Below are 22,045 nucleotides of genomic sequence, written 5' to 3'. Positions count from 1 at the left end.
TTCTGAAGTTAGAAGCAAATCAAGCAGTACTTACTGCTAAGAAAGAATTAATTTATCAGGAATGATGAAAAGAAGGGAGTCCCCTGAATGGCTACTGGTTGTCTACTGTTAGTGTTGGTTTCACCACAGCTTCACTCTGTTGGGATACAGTGCTGCTTTGCTTCTTCTCTCACCAGAAGCAAAAGAGTAGCATTCAAGCCACAACCTGTTTGGTGATCCACAGTCTTGTCCCAGATGATATAAGGGTCTATAGGCTTGTTGTAGCCTTTTCCTGGTAGATGCCTTGAATAGCAACCAGACCAGTCAGAAAGATCAAGCACAGACTCTCACTTCCCAATCAGAAAGAGTCAGGAATCTCTGCACTCTGATGCTTCTCTCACCAGGAGTAAAATATAAGCACAAATTCTAAACTGGCACCTATGAAGCAGTTATTAGGCTTTCTGGTGATCAGCAGCCCCCAGGAAATAACATTCCTATGTTCTTTCTCTCACCAGGAGCAAAACAGAAGCTCTAATTCCAAGATAATTACTGAGAGGCAGAATGTGGGGTCTCCAGTAGTTGGTGGTCTTGGAGTACATGTTGCAAATTTTAAAGGTAAGATGGAAAAAGTGGGTTAATATCCTAACAGCTACATTGTGCACTAAGCAGTGAGATATGAAAGAGATGGTAACTTAAACTTTAACTACCTAAGTTAAGTAATCAGGCACTAAATTTAAAAGAGCAAGATAGATTGGGATTGGTGGGCACTTTATATTCTTGTTCTATGGAATACAGTGGGGGCTCATCAATGCAGCGTTTTTGGCCTTGCTAAGTGCATTGATGACCTGTTCGCTAGTAATGGTTGGGGAGATTGTGGTATTTCCTTTGGAATATCAGGGTGGAGTAGGGGAGAAATTTGAGCTGAACCTGTCAGCCAAAAGGTTGGTAATGGCCTCCAGTTCAGTGTGGCTGATGACATTTACAAGAAGTTCTGCATATTGTTGTGTAGTTCCTCTGAGGTTACAGCTTTGTGGTTATCCTTTGCCTGAGAAGCTATTTTTTCTTCAAATTTAACATTTGAAGTATTAATTAACCCTCTTAGCGCCTGTTTAGATTGGTCAGGGGGATTTTAGTTTGTATGGCTTTGTTTCTCCTTTTGTTGTATAACCAATTGATACTGTGGTTCCACAAGGGTTGCTTGTCTTTCAAGTTTCTTACTTTTAATATGAGTGGGCACAGCTCACTCTGTACAGCTATCAGTATGGCTGTACAGAGATTTTGTAAATAGCTAAATGTATGCTGTAGTGCTTACTGGGTTTGGGGATGCTTGCAATTTAGCCAAGGTGTTGCTTAGTAGAGAGAGGTTAGCCTTGGAATAGTTCCTAAACATTTTTGGTTTGGCTGGATGCCTGGATTTCATTTTTATTTCAAGTAATACTGCCTTATGGTCAGATCTGATGAGCAAAGATATTACATTGGGTGAGGAACATCACCCCCCCCCATATACATGAGTACAAGGTCAAGATTGTTTGTACCCCTGTTAGGATAATGGGCCACCTGTTCCAGGATGTTGGTATTAACAAAGTTTAGCAATCGCTGAGCTTATGTATTAGAAGTGGTAGTCTTTAGAGGGGTAGTTGTGATCCCCCCATGAATATTGTATTGGGTTGAATGGTGAGGGACTCTAGTGCATTGAGATAGATAGTATGGGTTTCCTGGGACATGAAGGGGGACCTATAGGTTGCAAGCATATGGTACGACACCCTGTTGATGGTGAGTTGCACATGTATGAGTTCCAGTGGGTCGTAAACTTTAACTAGCCTGGATGTGAGATTGTTTTTAATATAGACTGAGACTCCTCCACCTTTAGTTCCCTCCTGTGCAGTAGTTGGTCTAAAGGTGTGAAAAGCATTATGATCATGCACTGCTGGGGTATTCTCAGTGACTTTAAACCATGTCTCTTGTACTACACAGATGTCTACTCTTTCCAGGGAGAGGAAAGCTCGCAGGAAGTGGAGTTTACTGTTAAGACTTCTAGCATTGAGCAGTTAAGTTGGTAGGTTTATCGTTTGGCATTGCCTACAAAAACCACTATGGTGGTGGAAAAGGTCTTTGCCAATATCTAAAAGCCTAGCGGGGATAAGTGCAGACCATCCCTGGCAAAGCAATGTGGTCTGTCAACCATGTCCATCTACGCCATCAAATGTGGTACCCCCCCCCCCCCCGGCTTGACACCAGAAGCTAAGCCAGTTGTTAAAATCAATCATTTTCTGTTGGCAACATGGCATCATCCTTGGAGAAGGTAGTATGCTGCTCAATGCTAGGCGCATACCTGCCTGAGATGCACAATCAATGGGCTTGATCATGTTTCGCTTCATATAGTCAAGGGAGGTACATCTCAGGTCATTAGCACCCATATGGACTGTGAGAGAGTCATACTGGTACCTGTGGTTCAGTGACCTGAGTGTCTTTGTGACTTGACGGATCCTAGCCACTGAAGGGCGGCTGACCGTGGCACTTTGTTTACTCATTCTGGTGAGGGGCGCATCAGCGTGTCTCACTACAGAATCACCAATGACCAGGAGATTTGGCTGTATGCTAGTCTGCCTTAAGGGCTTAGCATTGGAGGCATTGGGTAGTGTCACTATGTGTAGGTTTGGGTAGTGTTTTAACAGAGTGTTTACATGATGGCTGAGGAGCCTTTCTTTGATTGTATTGTGCAGGATGTTTTATGTTTTAGGAAGGTTTACCTCTAAGTACCTCAGCATAAGTAGATTTATGTGTAGGACATTTACCCTGTGCAGTAAGCATAGTGCAAGTGTCATTGACAACTTCTATAGGATTAGTTTTGGTTATATGAGAGAGTTTTGCCTCCAGTATTAAAGTATATTTACACATCTCATATACTGTATCTGTTTTACTAAGAATAAGGGGGCTGTCAGTGTACATGAGGCAATTGCTGCAATCCCTCAGAATACCCATCTCAACCAGACTGGCCACAGAGAGAGTTGAGAAGTGCATATCCTTGGCTACTGAAAAAATATTGAACAAGTCAGTAAGACAAGGAACTTGATGAGCAACACTCAGCTATTAGCAAACTAGATGCTCAAGTAATTAAAAAAAATCTGTCTAGACAGTAATGCCACAAGAGTGTAGGCCACAAACCTTCCTAATGTAACATAACTGGTTTGGAGCCCAAGTGCCGAAATCAGAACATAGACACTTTTAGGATAACAGACAGAAGCTTTCAACCAGCAATTCCCAATTCAGAAAGCCATAGGCTGCCCTTTCCTGCCACAAGAGTATAGACCACAAACCTTCCTGATATAAAATAACTGTTTTGGAGCCCAAGTGATTAAATCAAAACAAAGAATGACAGGCATGATAAGTCTTTGCCCTCAATTCCCAGCTCAGAAAGACTGAGACTTCCCTATCTTCCCCTAACAGTATAGACCTCAAACCTTCTTAATGCAAAATAACTGCCCTAGAGTCCAAGTGTTTAAACCAGAACTAAAATGCTTTTAGAATAACAGACACAATAAGCCTTCAACCAGCAATTCCCAACTCAGAAGGTGCAAGCTACCTCTCCTGCCCTAAGAGTGTATACCACAAACCTTATTTATCCAAGATAGCTAGTTTGAAGTCCAAGTGTGTAAATCAAAAACAAAGAGGCATAGAATAACTGTTAAAATGTAGTCAGGCTATTAACAAGTAGCAATAAATGTAGCAGATTAAATGCAACTGAACACTTTAAGAACATGCAGCAAAAAATGAAATACGGTTATAGAGTAGGAATAAGCACAGATACAGTAAAAACAGCTGAATAAAGTGCAGTTTTTTTCTGTAAGTGGGGAGGGAGGAAACTGAAGATAATTCAAGGTTAAAAGACTAAGGGGGGGGGGGGGATCTTCCCAGCTGATTAGTCAGTGTTCAGTAGAATGAGTTGATGAGATGGGACTGGGAAGAGTGTCCAAAATCAGATTTATAGTAGGGGGTTGGCAACTCAAAAACCACCAAGTTTTAAAGTACAGCAAGTCAAACGCAGTACAGCTTAATAGAGATGGCTCTAAGTGTTTCCAGTTAAATTAGGAATGCTATTTCTCAGCTCCTCCCACTAATTAGCTGGATGTTATTCATTGTCTGCAAATAACTCTTTTCTGACTGACCCTAGCCAAGGCCTCTTAAAACTCCAAAAAAGTAAAAAACTTAAAACAAAATGTAATATAAGAAAAAGATAAAAAAGAAGTAACCAAACCAAACCATAAATGAATAACTTTAATCCAAAATCAAATGCAGACAGAGATCAGCAGTAGTCAGGCAGAGAACAGCAAGTCAAAGAAGCATTACAGCTAAATAAAGAGGCCTCTAAATATTTCCAGTTAAATTAGGAATGTTATTTTTCTCTCCTGGCACTAATTCTCTATCAAATGCAGCTAATTTATCTTTTAAGACTGCTGCCTCTGGCTCTGATGAGACACTGTTCTTGGCTTTGCCAGATGGTATCAAAGCAAAACTTATGGGTGCTACCTTGAATAACCAGAATTTGTTTGGTACTGCTGTGGCTCAGCTTTTCAAGACTTTACAGGTTCAGAGTAGGGTCATGAAAGATTTGAAGCATATTTTTTGTTTCACCTGTTCCCAAGTTTGAGAGAAGCTATACTAGTTAGATGGCTTTTTTACATATACTGCCAAGACAATCATCCAAAGATAAGGCTTCTAGGCATGTTTTTTTCTCTGATAAGCCTACTTAAACACCTGTGCCCAGGAAGCAGTCCTTTCCTGACAAACCTACAGCCATCTGACTGTCTGCCCTCCCTTCCTTTCAGCCAGGCTCTCCCAGTTTGTCAGCTGATTGCCACAGACACTTGGGTCTCTCCATTATCTGGCAGGTTATTTAATGACCTGGAAGACCCTTCCCTCCTTCTCTGATATTCCTCAAGCCCCTGCAGAACAGCTTCCTCATTTTCCATGGGTATTGCAGGGTCTGTTGGGCCAGGGTACCATTCAACTGGTTCCACAGAATGAGAGGGGCTTGGGTTTTTACTACAAGATGTATCTGGTCCTCAGGAATGAGGGGTCTTGGAGATCTGTCCTGGACCCTTCCTTTCTGAACACCTTTCTCATAGTGCCATCCTTCTGAATGCTATCCCTTCAGACTGTTTCCTCTGTTACTTCCCCAGGCCTTTCTGGTTTCCTTGGATCTGAAGGATACCTGGCTTCATATTCCTATCCACTTTCTGTTCAGGAAATATTTGTGTTTCTCTGTTTCTTCCTTTCATTTTAAGTTCTCTGCTTTGCCTTTTGGGCTTTCAACAGCCACAAGAATGTTCGCCAAATATATAGCCCCTGTAGACACCTTTTCAAGTTTCAGGGCATTCAGATATTTCCTTATCTGGATGACCTCTTGCTTCAGGCCCCATCCCATTCCAAGCCTGTGCAGGATCTTCATTTTCCCCAGTTTCTGTTTCAAAGCCTGAGGTTCATTGTCAGCGTTCAGAAGGCAATGTTAACTCCATCTCAGGATCACACTTTTCTAGGCTGCATGTTCCAGACTGTTCCACTGCTGACATCTCTTCCTGCTAGCAAGGTTTTGTCCCCCTCAAATTATTTTCTGTCCCTACTTTCTGTGTCCTTTCTTCCAGCCAGGGAGTTTTTCAGGGCTCTTGGATTAATGACCTACTTGGGTCAGACTTCATATGAGGAAGTTTCAGTGGTACCTAAAGTCAGTGTAGCTTCAACACCTCCACCCACTGGACCATTTAGTTCTTCTGCTGCCTCATCTCAAACTGGAATTTTGCTGGTAGATTCAGCAGCCATCTCTAAATCCAGGTGTTCCTTTCCATCCTCCTCAGCCATCCCAGGAATTCTTCACAGATGCATCAGAGGTGGGGTGGGAAGCCACTTCAGGCAACCTGAATGTGAAGAGTGTTTGGTCCCCTCAGCAGAAGGTGGATTACATCAACATCAAGGAAAGGCAGGCTCTTATTCTGGCCCTTCAAACTTTCCATGTAGTCTAGGTTCCTGTTCCCTTGAAGGTTTATATGAACAACACCATAGTCATGTGGTTCAACAAAAAACAAGGGGGCACAAGGTGTTACCTTCTTTGAAGGTTAGCCCTTCAAGCATGGGAAATAGCCATCAATCTACAGGTCACCCTACAGGTATCAGAGTGCAGTCTTGTGGCAGATTTTCTCAGCAGGTCCAGGACACAGCCTCATGAATGGGTGCTTCACAAGGATGCATTTCTGAACATAGTTCACTGGTGGAATATTCCTCAAGTAGATCTTTTTGCCTCCCCTCTGAACAGGCAACTCCCTGAGTTCTGTTCCAGATTCCCAAGTCCTTTGGCTTGGAAGATGGAGGTCATGGCTCTTTCTTGGAAAGGAATGTTCCTGTATGCCTTTCCTCCCTTTCTCTTCTTCCAAGGGTCCTTCACAAAATCGAGAAGGTCTATCCAGAAGTCTTGTTGGTGATTCCTTTTTGGCCCAGACAGCAGTGGTTCCCCCTCTTATTCCATCTGGCTAGGGACAATCATCACAAGTTACTTCACCACATAGATCTTTTAACACAGAACAAAGAAACTCTCCTTCACCCTCATGTGTCCACTCTTCAGCTGACGTTTTGGGTGATAGGGTTGTGATTCCTTTCTGACACTAGTTTTCTGAGTATGTACTTAGGGTCCTGCAGGAAGCCAGGAAACCTACTACCAGAAGGTCATGTATGTCCAAATGGAAAATATTTATGTTTGGTGGCTCAAACATTCCCAGGGACCCTTTTCTTTAGGACCCCCTTGGTTCTTTCCTACCTGTGTGAACTATGACATGCTGGCTTGGCATATTCTTTGGTGGAATTAGCCATTTCTGCGTGTCTACCACTTACTCATTTGCCCTCTTGGTTTGAGGTCAAGCAGTTTAAGTGTATGCTTTATATTAGACCCCAAGAAAACCCATTCCTCCTCCTTGTGAACTTAGTTTTGTTCTTGAAAAACAGACTCTGTTCCTTAGCCTGCTGCTGCTACTTTGCAATATTGCACCTCAAAGACTGTTTTGTTGGTTGCTTTAACTTCTGTCAGACTGGTATCTGAACTGCAGGCCTTGATGGTGGTCCTTCCTTTTCTGTTTTTCATAAAGACAGGTGCCTCTCTGTATGAATCCTTCCTTTATGCCCAAGGGGTTTAATGAACTGTCCATTAATCAGTCTTTCCATCTTCCTTCTTTTTTCCCTTCTCTGTAATCAGCTAGTAAAAAGGTTCTTCATACCTTGGATTTGCATAGACAGCTCAGATATTATTTAGACAAAACAAAGATCTTTGGTAAATCATATCAGCTTTTTGTTTCTTTTTATACCAGGACATTGCTTAGAAACTGCCAAACCACCTCTTCCTCAATTTCCAAGTCCATTTCTTTTTGTTATTATTTTCAATTTTCATGGTAAGCAGTTGTATGCTTCTGTCAGAGCTCATTCTCCTAGAGCAGTGGCTTCCGCAGGGGCTTTCTTCAAAGGTTTGGACACCAACTCCATTCTTGATGTTTCTACTTGGTCTTCACTTCATACATTTACAAAACATTACAACTTGGATGTCATTTCTAGGGCCAAGGCAGGTTTTGCCAAGGCGGTCTTGCATGGATTTGTAGAGGGCTCCTCCTTCCTGCCTTCACTTTAGCTTTTATACTTTTCCAGAGGCGATGAATACTGCAACAGTGATATGAAAGGACAAAATAAAGTTGTGTAAAATCTTACCATAACAGTAGATGTTCTTCTTTTCATTGTTGCAGTATTGACGTCCCTCCCTCCTTGCCCACCTTTTCTCTTCCATTTTTATGGGTGGTAATTTCATACTAGCCAAAAGGATCCTTTCCTTTTCTTCCTTTCTTTTTCTGGATGTACACGTCCTCCTTTCCACTGAAGGTCCTGGTTCTTCTGTGGTACTGCAGTTCTGAGTTGGGAGCATATGTATGTCACCTTTATGCCCTGTGTTTGTGCTGAAAGCATATGTCTGACATACACCATTCCCTAGGTAATAAAGGCTTTGGTATACTGCCCGGAAGTTGGGATATCCTTGGCAAAGAGATCCCAGAGGTGATGAATACTGCAACAGTGAAAAGAAGGGCATCTTCTATTATGATAAGATTTTACACAACTTTACTTTCTCGGAGTGCTACCAAAATTCAGTTCCATGGTATGGAAAGGAAAGTAGTAGTTCAAAATGATCCTATTAGTAGTGCAAGTCCACATCAAAGTGCTACAGTTTAGTGATGAAAGATCAGCCTACTTCAAATCAGTACTTGGGTCTAGAAGATCGATGAGGTACAGTCACTATAACATATCCATTTTTTAATGTATATGGACTCTGTGAATGCTGAAGTAGCTATTTTCTTGAGCAGTGTAAAAAAAATCTTGAATTTGTTGCATTTCAGATTACACACACATCATAGAAATAATCATTTGCATGTAATTTACTTAAATATAAAGCTGTATGTACTTACTGAATTTTTATTTAAAAATAAATGAATATAGCTTACGTAGTCACCTATAGTATGGAAGGTAGTATTGTAGCAAGTGTGAGTTACCTGTAAATGGGTCTGTATGCCATTTGAGTTTTCTCTGTCTTATGGATTCCAGTAAAGGCTGTTGTTGAATGCATATCATATCAAATACCTCTTCATTTCTTGATTATATGTGTGCAGTTCACTGTAAACATATATGCTGCACACATTGCTGCTTCTTTTCCACTAAATAGTGCACCGAATATATGCAAACATGTTAGTTAAGCCAAAATATTCCACTTGCTTATATTTGACTCACTTTTACTAATGAGAATCACAGACTAGCACTTGTCAAATATTGCAGTCTCTGTTGCTGAATGTTGCTGCACATTGATTGCTTTTACTAGTGCATTATTGATATAATTAGTACTGTGTCTGCATGTTCTTTTGCTGACCTTCATTCAGGTATCACAGAATTCTACTTGGCAAACATTCAGGACTACATTGCCGCATGTTGCTTTCTTAGGCCATTTCTTCCTCCCAACCTTGCCACATTGTCAGTCCTTTACAGTAGTGTTATTGCCCTACAAGACAGACTTTGGCAGTGGCAGATACTTATCCTTTTTATTCCAGTGCATCTTCAGTGTGAGACACCATTGTACTACTACTTCCTATCCTCTAATAAGCTTTCTTGGCCATTGCACTCATTGCATGTAGTACTGTTGAGAGATGGAAGCAGCCAAAAATAGACAGAAAAAAAAATCTATGGAAAGCAAACAACATAACATGCCAAGTATAGTTTAAAAAAAAACGTTCTTTATGCCTTCCTTCAATTGCTTAAATTATTACCATTTGATTGCTGTAAAAGTGCAAAGGAATTTGGTAGTCTTAAATTTTTAAACAAGCATTTGTAGCTTTATATTTTCTTTTCGGTTTTATCTGCATTATTTTGTTTGCCAGTCCTTTGAACTGGTAGTAAAAGTATAACAAAAAAGTTTAATATGTTTCTCCTTTCAGGCGAATTGAAAGTTGTTTGAATGCACATGAGTTTTATTGCACCATGAGCAAGCTGACCCAGGAAATGTTAGAAGGTAACTTAATTGACAGCGGTGAATTAATGCAGGTTAGTATACATATTTCAAGGATGATTAAGTGGGTATCCCCAGATTGAATGTATTTTGTAAAAGCAAAGTTTATTTGCAGAGAAATGTTAAACTTTTGGAGGAGGGGGGAGCATTGCCCCTTCAATGACTTCTGTAAATATAAGTAGTAATGGTTTTACTGCACCTAGGAATTAAGGAAAACAAATCCTCATCTGCAGTGTACCTACGGGAGAAAGCACAAGTTGAACAATTGGCCAAAAACCACAGCTTGCTTATGCAGTTTTTGGCTGAATTTAACTACTATAATTTTTCATTCATAGCCTGGCAAAAACAGTAGCATTTTACTTTCAGACACAATTTGTTTTTATTTAAGAAATGTATTTGTGTAGCTTCTATCAGTTTTTGACTGTCAGAGCATATTACAGTAGAGTTTAAGCAAAAAATGTTTTCATTGAATTATCAGTTATGACATCCCGGGAATCATGAAGCTCAGCGCAAGGCCGGCGTTAGGCTTACGCCGACTGTGCGGCGTGAAGATGGCGCAGTAGCACCAAATGCATATTAATGAAGGCGCGCTGCCGCTACAGCCACGTGCATAGGAAAGGAGCGCGAGTGCATAGGGCGTGTCGAAGTGCCGCACGGAGGCGTGGAAATGTCAGCTGTCGACGTGCAACCTAAAATGCTTGCATGTAACAATTTGCAAGCAATAGTAATCACAAATGTCAGTGTCTGTGGATACTGAAACGTATGCAAAGCATGCAAGACAGTTCCTGCGAATACAAAATGAAGAAGCAAACACAAATGCACGGTAGGGGATAACGGGTCCCTATCCCGCGAACAAATGACATTGAAAACCGTGTGCCCGTAGTCCAACGCAGTGTAGATAGTTATACCAAGTGGAAGTAAAACACATCATATGTTAGCGTGCCGCCAATAGGTACGTCCAGCCCAATGGTCAGGGTCACCAGCTGACCCATATTGTGAGGGAGGGTACACAGCTGGGCAGATGTGTCCATAACAAAAAACACAATAAATGTAAATATCTAGCGACCGTATGACCGAATTATATCCCACAACGCATGTAATAGTCACATACAATAGGTATGTCCGTATTTCACATACCAAATGTGACAGGAAATAGAATAAGCATGTAAACGAAACAGAAGGAGCATAAAAACTGCTACAACAATAAGGCAACATGTAGGCTGAAAGGAACAGTATTATCCGTAGCGTTGACTGTGGGTATGTGTTGTCCAGTACATTTGGATATGTGTCCAGAATATATCCCATCCAGGACATAGGAAAAGGTGGCATCCTACCAGTGATTACAACAGTCGGCCAAAATCCGCACATCAGCGGTCCAAGCCGAACTTGTCAGGATGTGTCACAGTTGAACGGGTATTACCCTGATATACCAACCATGTCATGAAAGTTAAGTATGGGCGTGTACCTATGTGCGTGAGGTATAGCATGTGGAAAGTCAAACATGGCAGGGTAGTCCACACAATCATACAGGTACCTGACATATGTAGGGTATGCACTGTGTTACCTTGACCGTGTCATGGGCCATCAACCAAAGCAGTGATGGATGGAGTGTCAGGAATATGTGCGTGGGGGGATGGGTAATGGTATAATCCTCCAAGGCGACACTGTGTCGTATGCAGAATAGGTGAACCGGAGGTGTATGAGGGAGCAGCGGGTGAAGCAGAAAGAAACACAAAAACATGTATACACATCTGCAATACAACCAGACAGGCCATACTGTAGAACACAATCCCACAAACATATTAATATTAAAATGTGCAATACAAATGTACAGACATGTCACCGGCACATACCCACAGATTGGCCCTGATGGAACTGGCCATATCAAATGCAACACACCTGGATGCATAATGGACTACCCAGCATCCCCTCCACAGCACACAACCCGCCCCCATACCTGAACGTCCACCAAATCTAGTTTTACTTGGCCTACTAGTTTGGTGCAGCCACATCTGCACATAGTGACCACTACGCATATGTAGTAGGTAGTGTCACCCTAGGCAGTTTCTGGATTGCAAACTGTATCCCTTGCATGTAAAACCCCCAGCACATTTTTGTAACGCCAGAAGAATGTTTGGTATTGGTCTTGTTTTGGTCTTGTTAAATTTTTGGGATATCCCTCATGGGATAAGTAACCTGTGTAAACATTAGAATGGGTATGAAGACATGATGTCCAGTCCTGTAGATATCTGGATACAAGTTGGAATGTGCAGTAGTGGTGCTCGGGACTGTCCAGCCCTAGATGGTCATGCAGAACCTACTACCCAGGATCAAACACCTGCCCGTGACGCACATGTCCCGACACGAATAAGCGAGAGAATATATTGCACACATTCGCATAGTGTCACATGGTATAAGGGTGATGAAGGCACTGACGTAAACAGGGTACCCCCCCGATCCACTGTGTGAGGGACAATTAATGTGTGTGTAGGTGTGACCTGACCAACAATGATACAATGCCAAATGTCCTGTGATTGTAGGAAATAACTATGTACCGTACTGCATGTAACAGTTGCCTAAAGTGGTCACGTCAGGATAGAATAAACGTAATTCGTACAAGTAACAGGCAAACAACAAAAGTGCCAAAGGTATAGGCTCACAGCTAGGAAACAAATGAATGTTCTAAACCTGCACTGACCGTGGCTATGTGTTGGCCCAAACAATCTGGTGTCCCCAGTAGGGTTACCATCTGTCCCACTTTGCGAAGGACAGTCCCTCTTTGGACAGTTGTGTCCTGACAAAATATATTAAAAATGGCAAATGTCCTGAGATTGTAGGACATAATTATGTCCCATATGTTATGTAATAGTTGCATAAAATAATTATTTCTGTATCTAAAATACCTAAATGTTACAAGAAACAGAATAAGCAACTAAACCGCTACAACAATAGGCTTTTATGTAGGCAAATAAGTTCTATCCTTTGTACTGACCGTGGGTATGTGTCGGCCTGTAAAATCTGATGTGTGTTCTGGAAATGTCCCATCTTGGCCGTTTGAAAAGGTGGCAACCTTAGTCCCCAGAATACATCCCACCTGTACATATGACAATGTCAACGCTACCAATGGTCAGAGCATTCGCACAATAACTGGCCAGCCTCTTAAACACTCACAAAGCCAGTGACCTTTGGAGGAAAGGTGTTGAATAGAATGACTCCTTACAACAATGAAGGGTAATAGATGCATTTAACTGCAAAAAATTAGTAGTATTACGAATCTGTCAACACGTTCCATGTTAATAGTACTAATATGGTAGAAGTGTCCGTGATTGTCCCTGAGTTGTCATAGTCTTGTCCCTGTCACTGTAGAAACGAGTCCCTGGGTATCACAGAGGTCCATACACATAAGTAAACCAACCAACTGTCACATCTGTTGACAGGTCTATTGCATACCTGTAGTGAATTTATAACTGATGTCCAGAATAATATTCATTGTATCTATAAATGAATGAAATAGTCAAATGGGAAGGGAAACACGTGGAACCCCCCCCCCCCCCAACCTGCATTATGTAGTGGAACCACTCCCCGCCCTAAATTATGTAGCGCCGACCTAATAATGTGGTCAGAGGTGCCCAAACACCTGCGTCTGTAAACACAGGTAGAATGTTAAAATCTGAATATCCTTGAGTGAGTAGACATGCAGCATGGGTCCAGAGCAGTAGGAAACAGGGAATGTCCTAAGTGTAGTACTGCAGTTTTCCCAGCAGGAGAATGGATGCCTGCTGTGTAAGGGAAGCGGTGAGGCGTATGTCAGAGTAGCTATGAACCATGAATATACATATAAATGAGCCAGAACAACACTAGTGTAGTGGTTACAGCATCCGCCCAAAGTAAAGGCATTCCTGGTTCAAGTACGACTATAGCACATATTAATTGTGTAATTAATGCCTCTGTGCTGTAAAAGCCAACATTTATACATGTAAAAGTGACCGCGTTCGCATGGGTCCGTTAACCGGATTCCATCAAAGTGGTACTCTCATAAGGAATAAGGCACATGTAATCCCAAAGAAGTGCCTGTAAACATATGTAACTCAGAATAAGTAGATGCAAGTGCGCCTCTTGGCTGGTGTACGCAGCTATTAGCATAGCAAATGTATGTTGTCTTGTACAGCTGTAACTTTTATATATATAGATAGATAGATGTGTGTATAGATAAATGTCCACAGACATAACAGAAATATGCAATTATATATCTACATATATATCTATATATATATATACATATATATTAATATAGATATATATATATATATATATATATATACATACATACATATATATATATATATATATATATATATATATATATATATATATATATATATATATATATATATATATATATACACATACATATACACATACATATATATAGATATGTAAGGAACGCCGAAAGACGAAAGCAGACATAAGGGTTGTGAAGGGAATCCAGAGCAAGTAAGGAATTATAAAGTGCTCGCAGCGTATGTCACATAAAGCTGCACAAGTGTGAGTAAAGCACCGCTCTTCACACCAGAGGCATGGTTATACCAGTGGCCATAACATCGTTGAAGTGCTACGTCAACATTGTAAACAGATGGAATGTAGTACATGTTGCGACCACCTACACTTGTAACCCGCAAATCGTTCGTAATCCATAACACCAGGAAAGGCACGTATGTGCAAATATGAGTGGATGGTGAGCCTGTGAATACACACGGCTGTACAAAATGTGTGTAGGGCCCCAACGCTCATGAGAGGGCAATGTGTAAAGGTGTGTCATGGCTGCGATATCAGGTGTATAATGGCTGTTATGCGTGGAAACTCAACAAGGGTGTGCAGGAGAAACTATGGATATGCGATTATGGACACAGGAGTGTTAGGGTATGTTGCGTCTGGTGCAATGGAGCAGCCCGTGGAGGTCAGCTAGTACGTAGGTGCGATTCCCAGATAGAGCGTTGTTTGCGTGGAGACATGCGTGAATGGACGTATCGTTGTCGGACGTTGTGCACCAGGGCTGGCAGCCTGCCACATAAAACCTATACGCCACCCATGAGCGGAATGGAGTTCTGCTGTGACAACCCCAAACCGGGAAAAGCAGAAAGATACAACTACATGAAGACAATATGTTGACGTACAGTCACAGTAACACAAACATTCATCCTATCAACAGTAATAATATGAATGTGCACAGAAACAAACACAGTAGCAGGAATAATAGGCTGCGCATACGAGTAATAGGTCGAATGACACTGTATCACATCCCAGTTAGCAGCGGCACCCCAGACATGAAAACCTGCGACATCTGTCCGCTGTATAACGTGCAATATACTGATCACAAGTTCACCGGAATGAAGTGTCGGTGTCATAATGACTAAGGCAATAGTATGCTGTTGAAGCAGAGATAAAACCCAGTACGCATGTGTAAGTGTCCATGTCTGGTAAATGTATAGGTTAACGGACACACAGATGTATATATAGATAAAAACGTATATATACATATATCTATATTAATTTACATATACATATATATTCATACAGATATATATACACACACACACACACACAAGGATATACTACAGATATATCCAGATATATATATATATATATATATATATATATATATATACACAAACAACAGGTATTGATGTATACACATACACACAAAACAAAATATATATGTCAGTGTAGATATACATATGTACATAAATAGGTTACTTCACAGCAATTAGGGATAACATATTTACAGCCCGGGCATATGTGACTGGGAGGTCCAATAAATAAATGTTGTACTCCCCACATCGCCCAGCTAGGCCAGACAGACATACAGACAGGCAATACAGATCAATACACTGCCGCTGTCCAAAACACCGGTAGGAAAGTACCAGTGGGAGAGATCTGCAAGGTCTACACTTTAAACATGGATAACGGTGTCCCTTGCGGGACCACAAAAATTCAGGGTACGTGTGAATCTGCTGACATTGATACGAGCAGGATGTAGGTGTACATGGAACAGTAGGTTGTGCATGGAACAGTAGGTTGTGCAAGTGTGATAATACATGGGTTGACAAAATGTACATGTGTCCCGAGACGGGGAGAGTGGACAATGTGTAGGGGTGTGCTCATACCCCAGCTGCGCTCGCAGTAAGTATTTGTCATGACTGCTGTAGAGGGGTGCCAGGTAGGTGGACCATGGGTATGCAGTAATGGACTTAAGTGTGCAGGTGCTGGTTGGCAGAGATGTAGTAGGCCCGCCCAGTGGAAGTCATTAATATTCCTATGTGGGCATAGCATACGCGTACACCTCCCAAACCTGAAGAGCACATCTACTGGATAGTCTGTAAACCATCGGGGGAATACATAGAGACCAAATCAGTGCTGTGTATCCGATTAGCATGGACGTCCATAGTTATGTATCAGAATGTAACAAAGTCCAACTAAACACTTCCAGAACTAGTGATATTAGGTGAACAGGTGGCGGAATACAGGTAATGACAGATGACATGTATGAGTCATAAACAGCATGTACCTCGACAAATGTGAATGAATACATATGTTCTGTGACTGTAAATGTGTCTGGTTAATAGAACCAATTGTCTGTGTGTCCCAAAGGGTGTTATGCGTTGTTCCTGATACATTGCTCATTCACACCCATTGGTATGCGAGTTCTGCTACTGACGGAAAGTGCATAATTTGCTGACCACCTTAGGTAGATGATAGCATAATAGAAGTGGTTCAACACCCGTACAACTGCGAGGGACACACCCATCTGGGCAGTTGTGTCCTGCAAAATGACAGATCTGAAGTAGTTAACTTCATTTGTGCAGCAACCTTTGGGAATCAGATCCGACCTCGGATCTGAGCCGGCAGTTTTCAACAGCTTTAGATCCGAGCTCCAAGCTCCTCCCCCTACCCATAATCCCCTGCCAACCCTGACTGACCCCAGATCTAGTTTGCTGCGGTTTCGTTCAGCAGCTTGATCCAGAGTCTCCTGGCATTGTCGTTCTCTTTGTGAGAAAAAATTTTACTTTTTACAACTTTTCTTTAATCTTTGGTGTGAGTGTGTTTAGCCCCCTTTTTAGTCTAAACTCTTAGTTTATTTTATTTCTAGTTATCCTCCCCCTTCCTTCGTGGTTCCGTCAGTGTTGTGTGTGTGTGTTTGGGGCCTTGTGTGTGTGAGTTACTTTCTTGAGTATGTCTGAGGCCCCAAAGATAATGTTTTCTAAGTGCACCGAGTGTGGCCATAAGCTGTCCCCAGCAGATGGCCACACTCGGTGTGTATTGTGCCTTGGGGTTGAACACCTGTCCTCTGGTTGCACCATTTGTGCAGCATTTAGTTTGGTATTTGTAGGCACCTTTTGCGCTTAGTTTGGTGTGTGTGTGTTTATTAGGAATTAGTCTAAATTTTTGGCGGATTCCCGCTCACAAATTGTTGCCGTAGTTAACAGAACGAGATTCTGTTCTGTTTTGTTGCTTTAGTCATAAGCTTATTAGTGGTGTTGTCAGGACACTGTTCTGCCTTAGTTAATATATTGAAAGTTTCACTGTATTCTGGTTTGAGTGTGTGACTTTCCTGTCTCTTTCCTAGGTCTGTTTTTGTTAGAAGACCTAGTTGTTTTCTGCTCCCTTCCTTGCCTGGGTTAGGCCCGTTTAAGTTAGAGGACCTAGTCCTTGTGGTGTCTTTCTCTTTCTGCAGGGCTAGGCCTGTTTAAATTAGTGGATCTAGTCCTTCTTCCCCCCTTTTTTCTTCTTTTTATGTGTGCCTTTTGTGAGAGTGTCCAAAGTTAGTAAGGACCATAAGCCATCTGGCTTCAAGAAATGTATTAAATGCTCACAGAAAGTGTCCATCACATATGGCCACAGTAACTGTGTTTACTGTCTAGGGGCCATGCATGTACAAGAAACCTGCTTATTTTGCCAGTCGTTTAGTCCTAGGGTGTTGCAAGAATGTAAGAATAAGCTAATCCAAAAAGGTCTACTTAAACCTTCCTTTGAGGAAGAGGTGGCTAGCTCTTCCTCTTCTTCTAGATCTCGGGGAATTAAAAAGGAAAAGTCTTCTAAGAGGCCCTCCCCGGCACTGGCTGGTGTCTCAGAGCCACCTCTTAAAAATCACGAAAATGGATAAGTCTTCTGCCTCTTCGGCTCTACAGATCTCGGTGCCGATTGAGAGCACTACTGTGACTACAGGATCGGTTCAAAGTATTTCGGAGCTGACCACTGAGATCATTTCACGGAGCTGGTAAATGGATACTCTACCAGCCTCCACTATATTAAAGTCTCCAATACCTCAGAGATCACGCTCTCCTACTCTGTCATCCTGGTCTTCCAGGAGTTTATTGGAAGAAGATGTGGAGAGGGTAGTGCTGAGACTGCTGAAGTCATCTGCTTTGCCTAAATTGCTCTTGGCTCCGACCCAGTCAGTTCCGGAGCCACATGGGTCCGTTCAGCCCTCTGCGATCATTCCTCCTCCTAGCCATGCTGGTCTTTCAGAGCCGGAGTGTTTGGTACCACTGGTGGAACCTTCGATTCCGGCTCCCCCTGTGGCTGTTTCAGAGCCAAGTTCTGCTCCGACACTTTTAGCGCCGTCCGTAGTGTCTAGGGGCCAAAGTTCCCCGGTCGGCCCCGACAGGGATGCTTGGAAGTGATCTTTTTTTCGGTTCCGAGTCTTCCTCTCGGTGCATCGGCTAGGGTGAGTTCGGACCCTATGTCTATCTCAGAGCCAATGGCATCCTCTGCCTCCTCGGTGCCAGGGAGGTCTTCGGAGCCGGAGAGGTCGGCATTCGGGATGAGGAGTGTGCTGTCCCGATCATCAGCTCCTACCAGAGGAAGGAGCTCTTCCCCCCCTGAAGCACCTATTTCTGTCTCAGCTCCTACTTCCTCCATGGACAGCAGAGACCCTCAGCCTCAGGAGCCACCGGCTGGTGGCCCCCACTCTTCCTATACCTCCCCGGAATGTCCTTCTGAGGAGCCCACATGGAAGAGAACATGTAAGAGGAAGCATGTAGACTCCCAGGATGAGTCTCTGACCTCTGACACTGACCTTGAGGAGTCAGAAGGGTCCCCCAAGTTGTCCTCTGATGATGTCTCCTTCGTAGACATCTTGGAAATCCTTAAGCAGAGGTGCGGCTGGCCCACTGTCACCCCTTCAGATGAGGAGTTGTGTACCTGAAGGCCTTCGGGTCTCAACCTTCAGCCTCTTGGGTGTCTCCACCTTTTGACAAACTGATGGAGCTAGTTAGTCGAAAGGTGTGGGATACTCCTGATGTCGTGGAGCCAGTTCCCAGGAGACCGAATAAGTTTCTTTCTGTCCCTAATGAGAAAGATTTTTTGTCTAAAGGTGTTCCCGTAAATGCCATAGTGGTGGCGGCGACCACTAAGAAGGAGCTAACTGAGACGACTTCTGTTCATCCGCCGAATAAGGAGTCATGAACGATTGACAGATATGGAAAGCGTATCTTTAGTTCAGTGGCATTTACCCTTGGATTGCTGAACTACCTTACTCACTTCATGAGGTTTCAGAGAGATCTCCTTAAAGAGTTAGGAGAGTCTCTACAAGGTACATGTACTGAGGGAGTCCCTGACAAGGTTTCTGCCCAATTGTCCACCTTGAACTCTATCGTCATCTCTTCCATGCGGCTTATTTCATATGCAGCCGATGGAACCAGTAAAGCAGCAGGTTCGGGAATTTCCATAAGGCGTCATTCCTGGATGCGTATGTGTAACTTTGCAGAACTGTTCAAGTCTACCTTTACCAACTTTGACGGTTCCTCATTGTTTGGACCCAAGATAAAGGACACTCTCACCCAGTGCGAGCAAGAAGGAAAAACACACTCTGCCATGGGAGTACGTTTTACTGTTCCCTCTAGACCATACTCTAAGGGTCAGAGGGGCAGTAAAATGTGGTTCAAGAAGTCCCAGAGGTTTTTCCAGGATGCACAGGGGTGACTCCTCCTTCAGAGGAGGAGGAGGAAGTGGTAGACATCGGCTTAGAGGCAGGGACAGTCCGCAAAACCAGGGAGGTTGCGATTCCTTTCGGGGCCGGTCTTACCAGCGTTCCTGATGTGGGGCCCAACTGTGCTTCTCTGGGGCCAGTCGGGGGTCACATTTCTTTGTATCCAGAAGCCTGGCTGGGTATCACACAAGACAAGTGGGTGCAAAGAATTATTACCAGAGGTTATGTCATACCCTTTTTCTCTTCCACCTGTTGTTCCCAAGAAGATCCCAGATGTTCCACCCAGTCACAGGGATCAGGCAACTGTGGAGGTCAACAAGTTGCTGTCAAAAAGAGTCATCCAAACCGTCCCAGCAGACCAAATAGGATCCGGAACTTACTCTAGATTCTTTTTAGTGCTAAAACGTACGGGGGACTGGAGACCTATTCTGGACCTCAGCAGACTGAACGAATCAGTAAAGAAGAACAAGTTCTGGATGGTGACACTGCAATCTGTGCTCCCGTTATTAGGGAAAGACAGTTGGATGTGCTGAATAGATCTCCAAGACACCTGCTACCACATAAAAATGGACAGAGCGTCGAGGGGTCATCTACACTTCCGGCTGGGAGCCAGTCATTACCAGTTTCGTGCTCTGCCCTTTGGTCTCACCATAGCCCCAGGTGTTCACCAAATGTATGGCAGTAGTGACAGCTCACCTGAGACATTGAGGATTCCAGGAGATGTTCATCATGTTACAGTGCTGCAGTCATTACACTTGGGTTATCCTGCCGTCAGGCAGTTCCCCAGTCGGCCTGAGTTCCAAAGTCTTGGTTCGGCGTCGGTTGCTGTCACCTCCTCCCTGACGTCAGTGCGACAGGGGTATATAAGATGCAGCCGACACCATTTTCTTCAGTCTTTCTTGCCACGCGGTGCCCGAAGCAGAAGCAGTTCGCAAGTGCCGGTCGGCCGACTCCTGAGATTTTCATTCCGAATCCAGAACCGAAGTCTTCTAAAAAAGCTAAGTACCCTGTTGGGGAAACTTTTTCTTGCCTCAGACCGATGTCAGTAAAAGTTAATAATTGTATTTCTTGTGGGAAGCAAATACCTCATAAGGATTTCCACTCCTATTGTATTCCATGCCTAGGCCCTGACCACGACATCACTGGTTGTCAGTTTTGTGCTAGGTTTAACAAGAGCACTATTAAACGTTGGTTTGATTTTGCCCGACATTATTTTGGCAGAAAATTCAATTACACCATGCCGTCAGAACTTCCGATGACTGCAATGCATAAAAAGCGCAAGGACAAGGACAGGCATCCGAGACCCAAAACTGATGACGAGGCCTCTTCTAGGCCGGTCACCAGTTCTCCGGTTTTCAGCGAGGTGCCTACGCAGCCCCTGACGACCGCTTCCACAGAACCACAGACCTCCTCTGACTCCCATGTGGAGCAGGCTGGGCCTTCGGACGCACTAGGTTTTCAGCTTTCCGATCCTAACCCTACAGACGGAACCGAAGTAGCTGAGCAATCCACAGCTACAGAGGGTGTTTTCAGACCTACCCAGTTAACCATTAAACCGTCTGCTAAATCTAAGCCCCCCCCTTAAAAGCAAAGAAACAGACACAACTCTCTCCAGGACAGCTTCCATGCCTAAGAAACAAGTGCTAAAAATGGCTGAGGACCTAATCACCCTGATCAGAGGGTCCCATCCCCCTCCTGATAAAAGGCCCAGACAGGATGCAGACTATGAATCTTCTGACCAGGTGTCCATTTCCTCAGACTCTTCCTCGGACCTAGGATATTCTTTACCCCCTTATGAGGATTCTGATGCTGAGGAATCAATTCCATTAGCCTCTCCACCTGAGAATTACTCCTTTGAGGAGACCTTACATACCATGAGGGAACATTTCCATTTGGAAGGCCAAGATTACTCAGAATCAAAGAAAAGGCTCAGAGACTTCCTCTTATTGCCTCAACACAGACACCTTGCTATCCCGCCAGTTTTAGATGTTGTGGATGATGTGTACACTGAATCCAGTTTAAACCCTGACTCCTTACCCCCAACCCCAGTTAAACCTGATAGATATTGCAGAGTCCCTGACTCTCACAAATTTCTGTACAAAAAGCCCTGTTGCTGACCCTGAAACTATTTCTCAGGGACCCAAAGGGATTAAGGCCTCATCAGCAAAAAACCTAGTTCCCTCTGACAGAGATTCCAGAGCATTAGACATATGGGGAAAGGAGGTATATACGTCTGGACTTTAGCAATGAGAGCCTTGAATTGCCAGTTTCACATGATAAAATGTAAGCAATTTTTAATGTCTCAGTTGAAACAAAAGATGTTTCCAGATTCAGATCCTCCTAACGTTAAAGAATTGCAGGATTTATTACATGCAGCTGAACAAGTGGGAAAACATACTTTACAATGTGGGTTTGATTCCTTAGAGGCCTCCTCTAGAGCAGCAGTTACAGACTCTGTCATTAGAAGGCATGCTTGGTTAAAAGAACATACGTTACCAGATCAT

General features: G+C 43.1%; 1 protein-coding gene across 4 annotated transcripts in view; it reads left to right on the top strand.

Moving 5' to 3' along the window:
- Positions 1–22,045, top strand: part of TBC1D30 (TBC1 domain family member 30) — a 1,459,252-nt gene that overhangs the window by 1,142,766 nt on the left and 294,441 nt on the right. For all 4 annotated transcript variants that reach the window (XM_044088056.1, XM_044088057.1, XM_044088058.1 and 1 more), the window contains one exon: positions 9,483–9,588. In XM_044088056.1, the coding sequence (XP_043943991.1) occupies positions 9,483–9,588 (106 nt within the window). The remainder of the gene's footprint in view (positions 1–9,482; positions 9,589–22,045) is intronic.

This window comes from Protopterus annectens, chromosome 11.part0, assembly GCF_019279795.1.
Source record: "Protopterus annectens isolate FY-2018-M chromosome 11.part0, PAN1.0, whole genome shotgun sequence".
In the NCBI taxonomy this organism is placed as follows: Eukaryota; Metazoa; Chordata; order Ceratodontiformes; family Protopteridae; genus Protopterus; species Protopterus annectens.
This window is presented reverse-complemented; position numbering and strand designations above follow the sequence as displayed.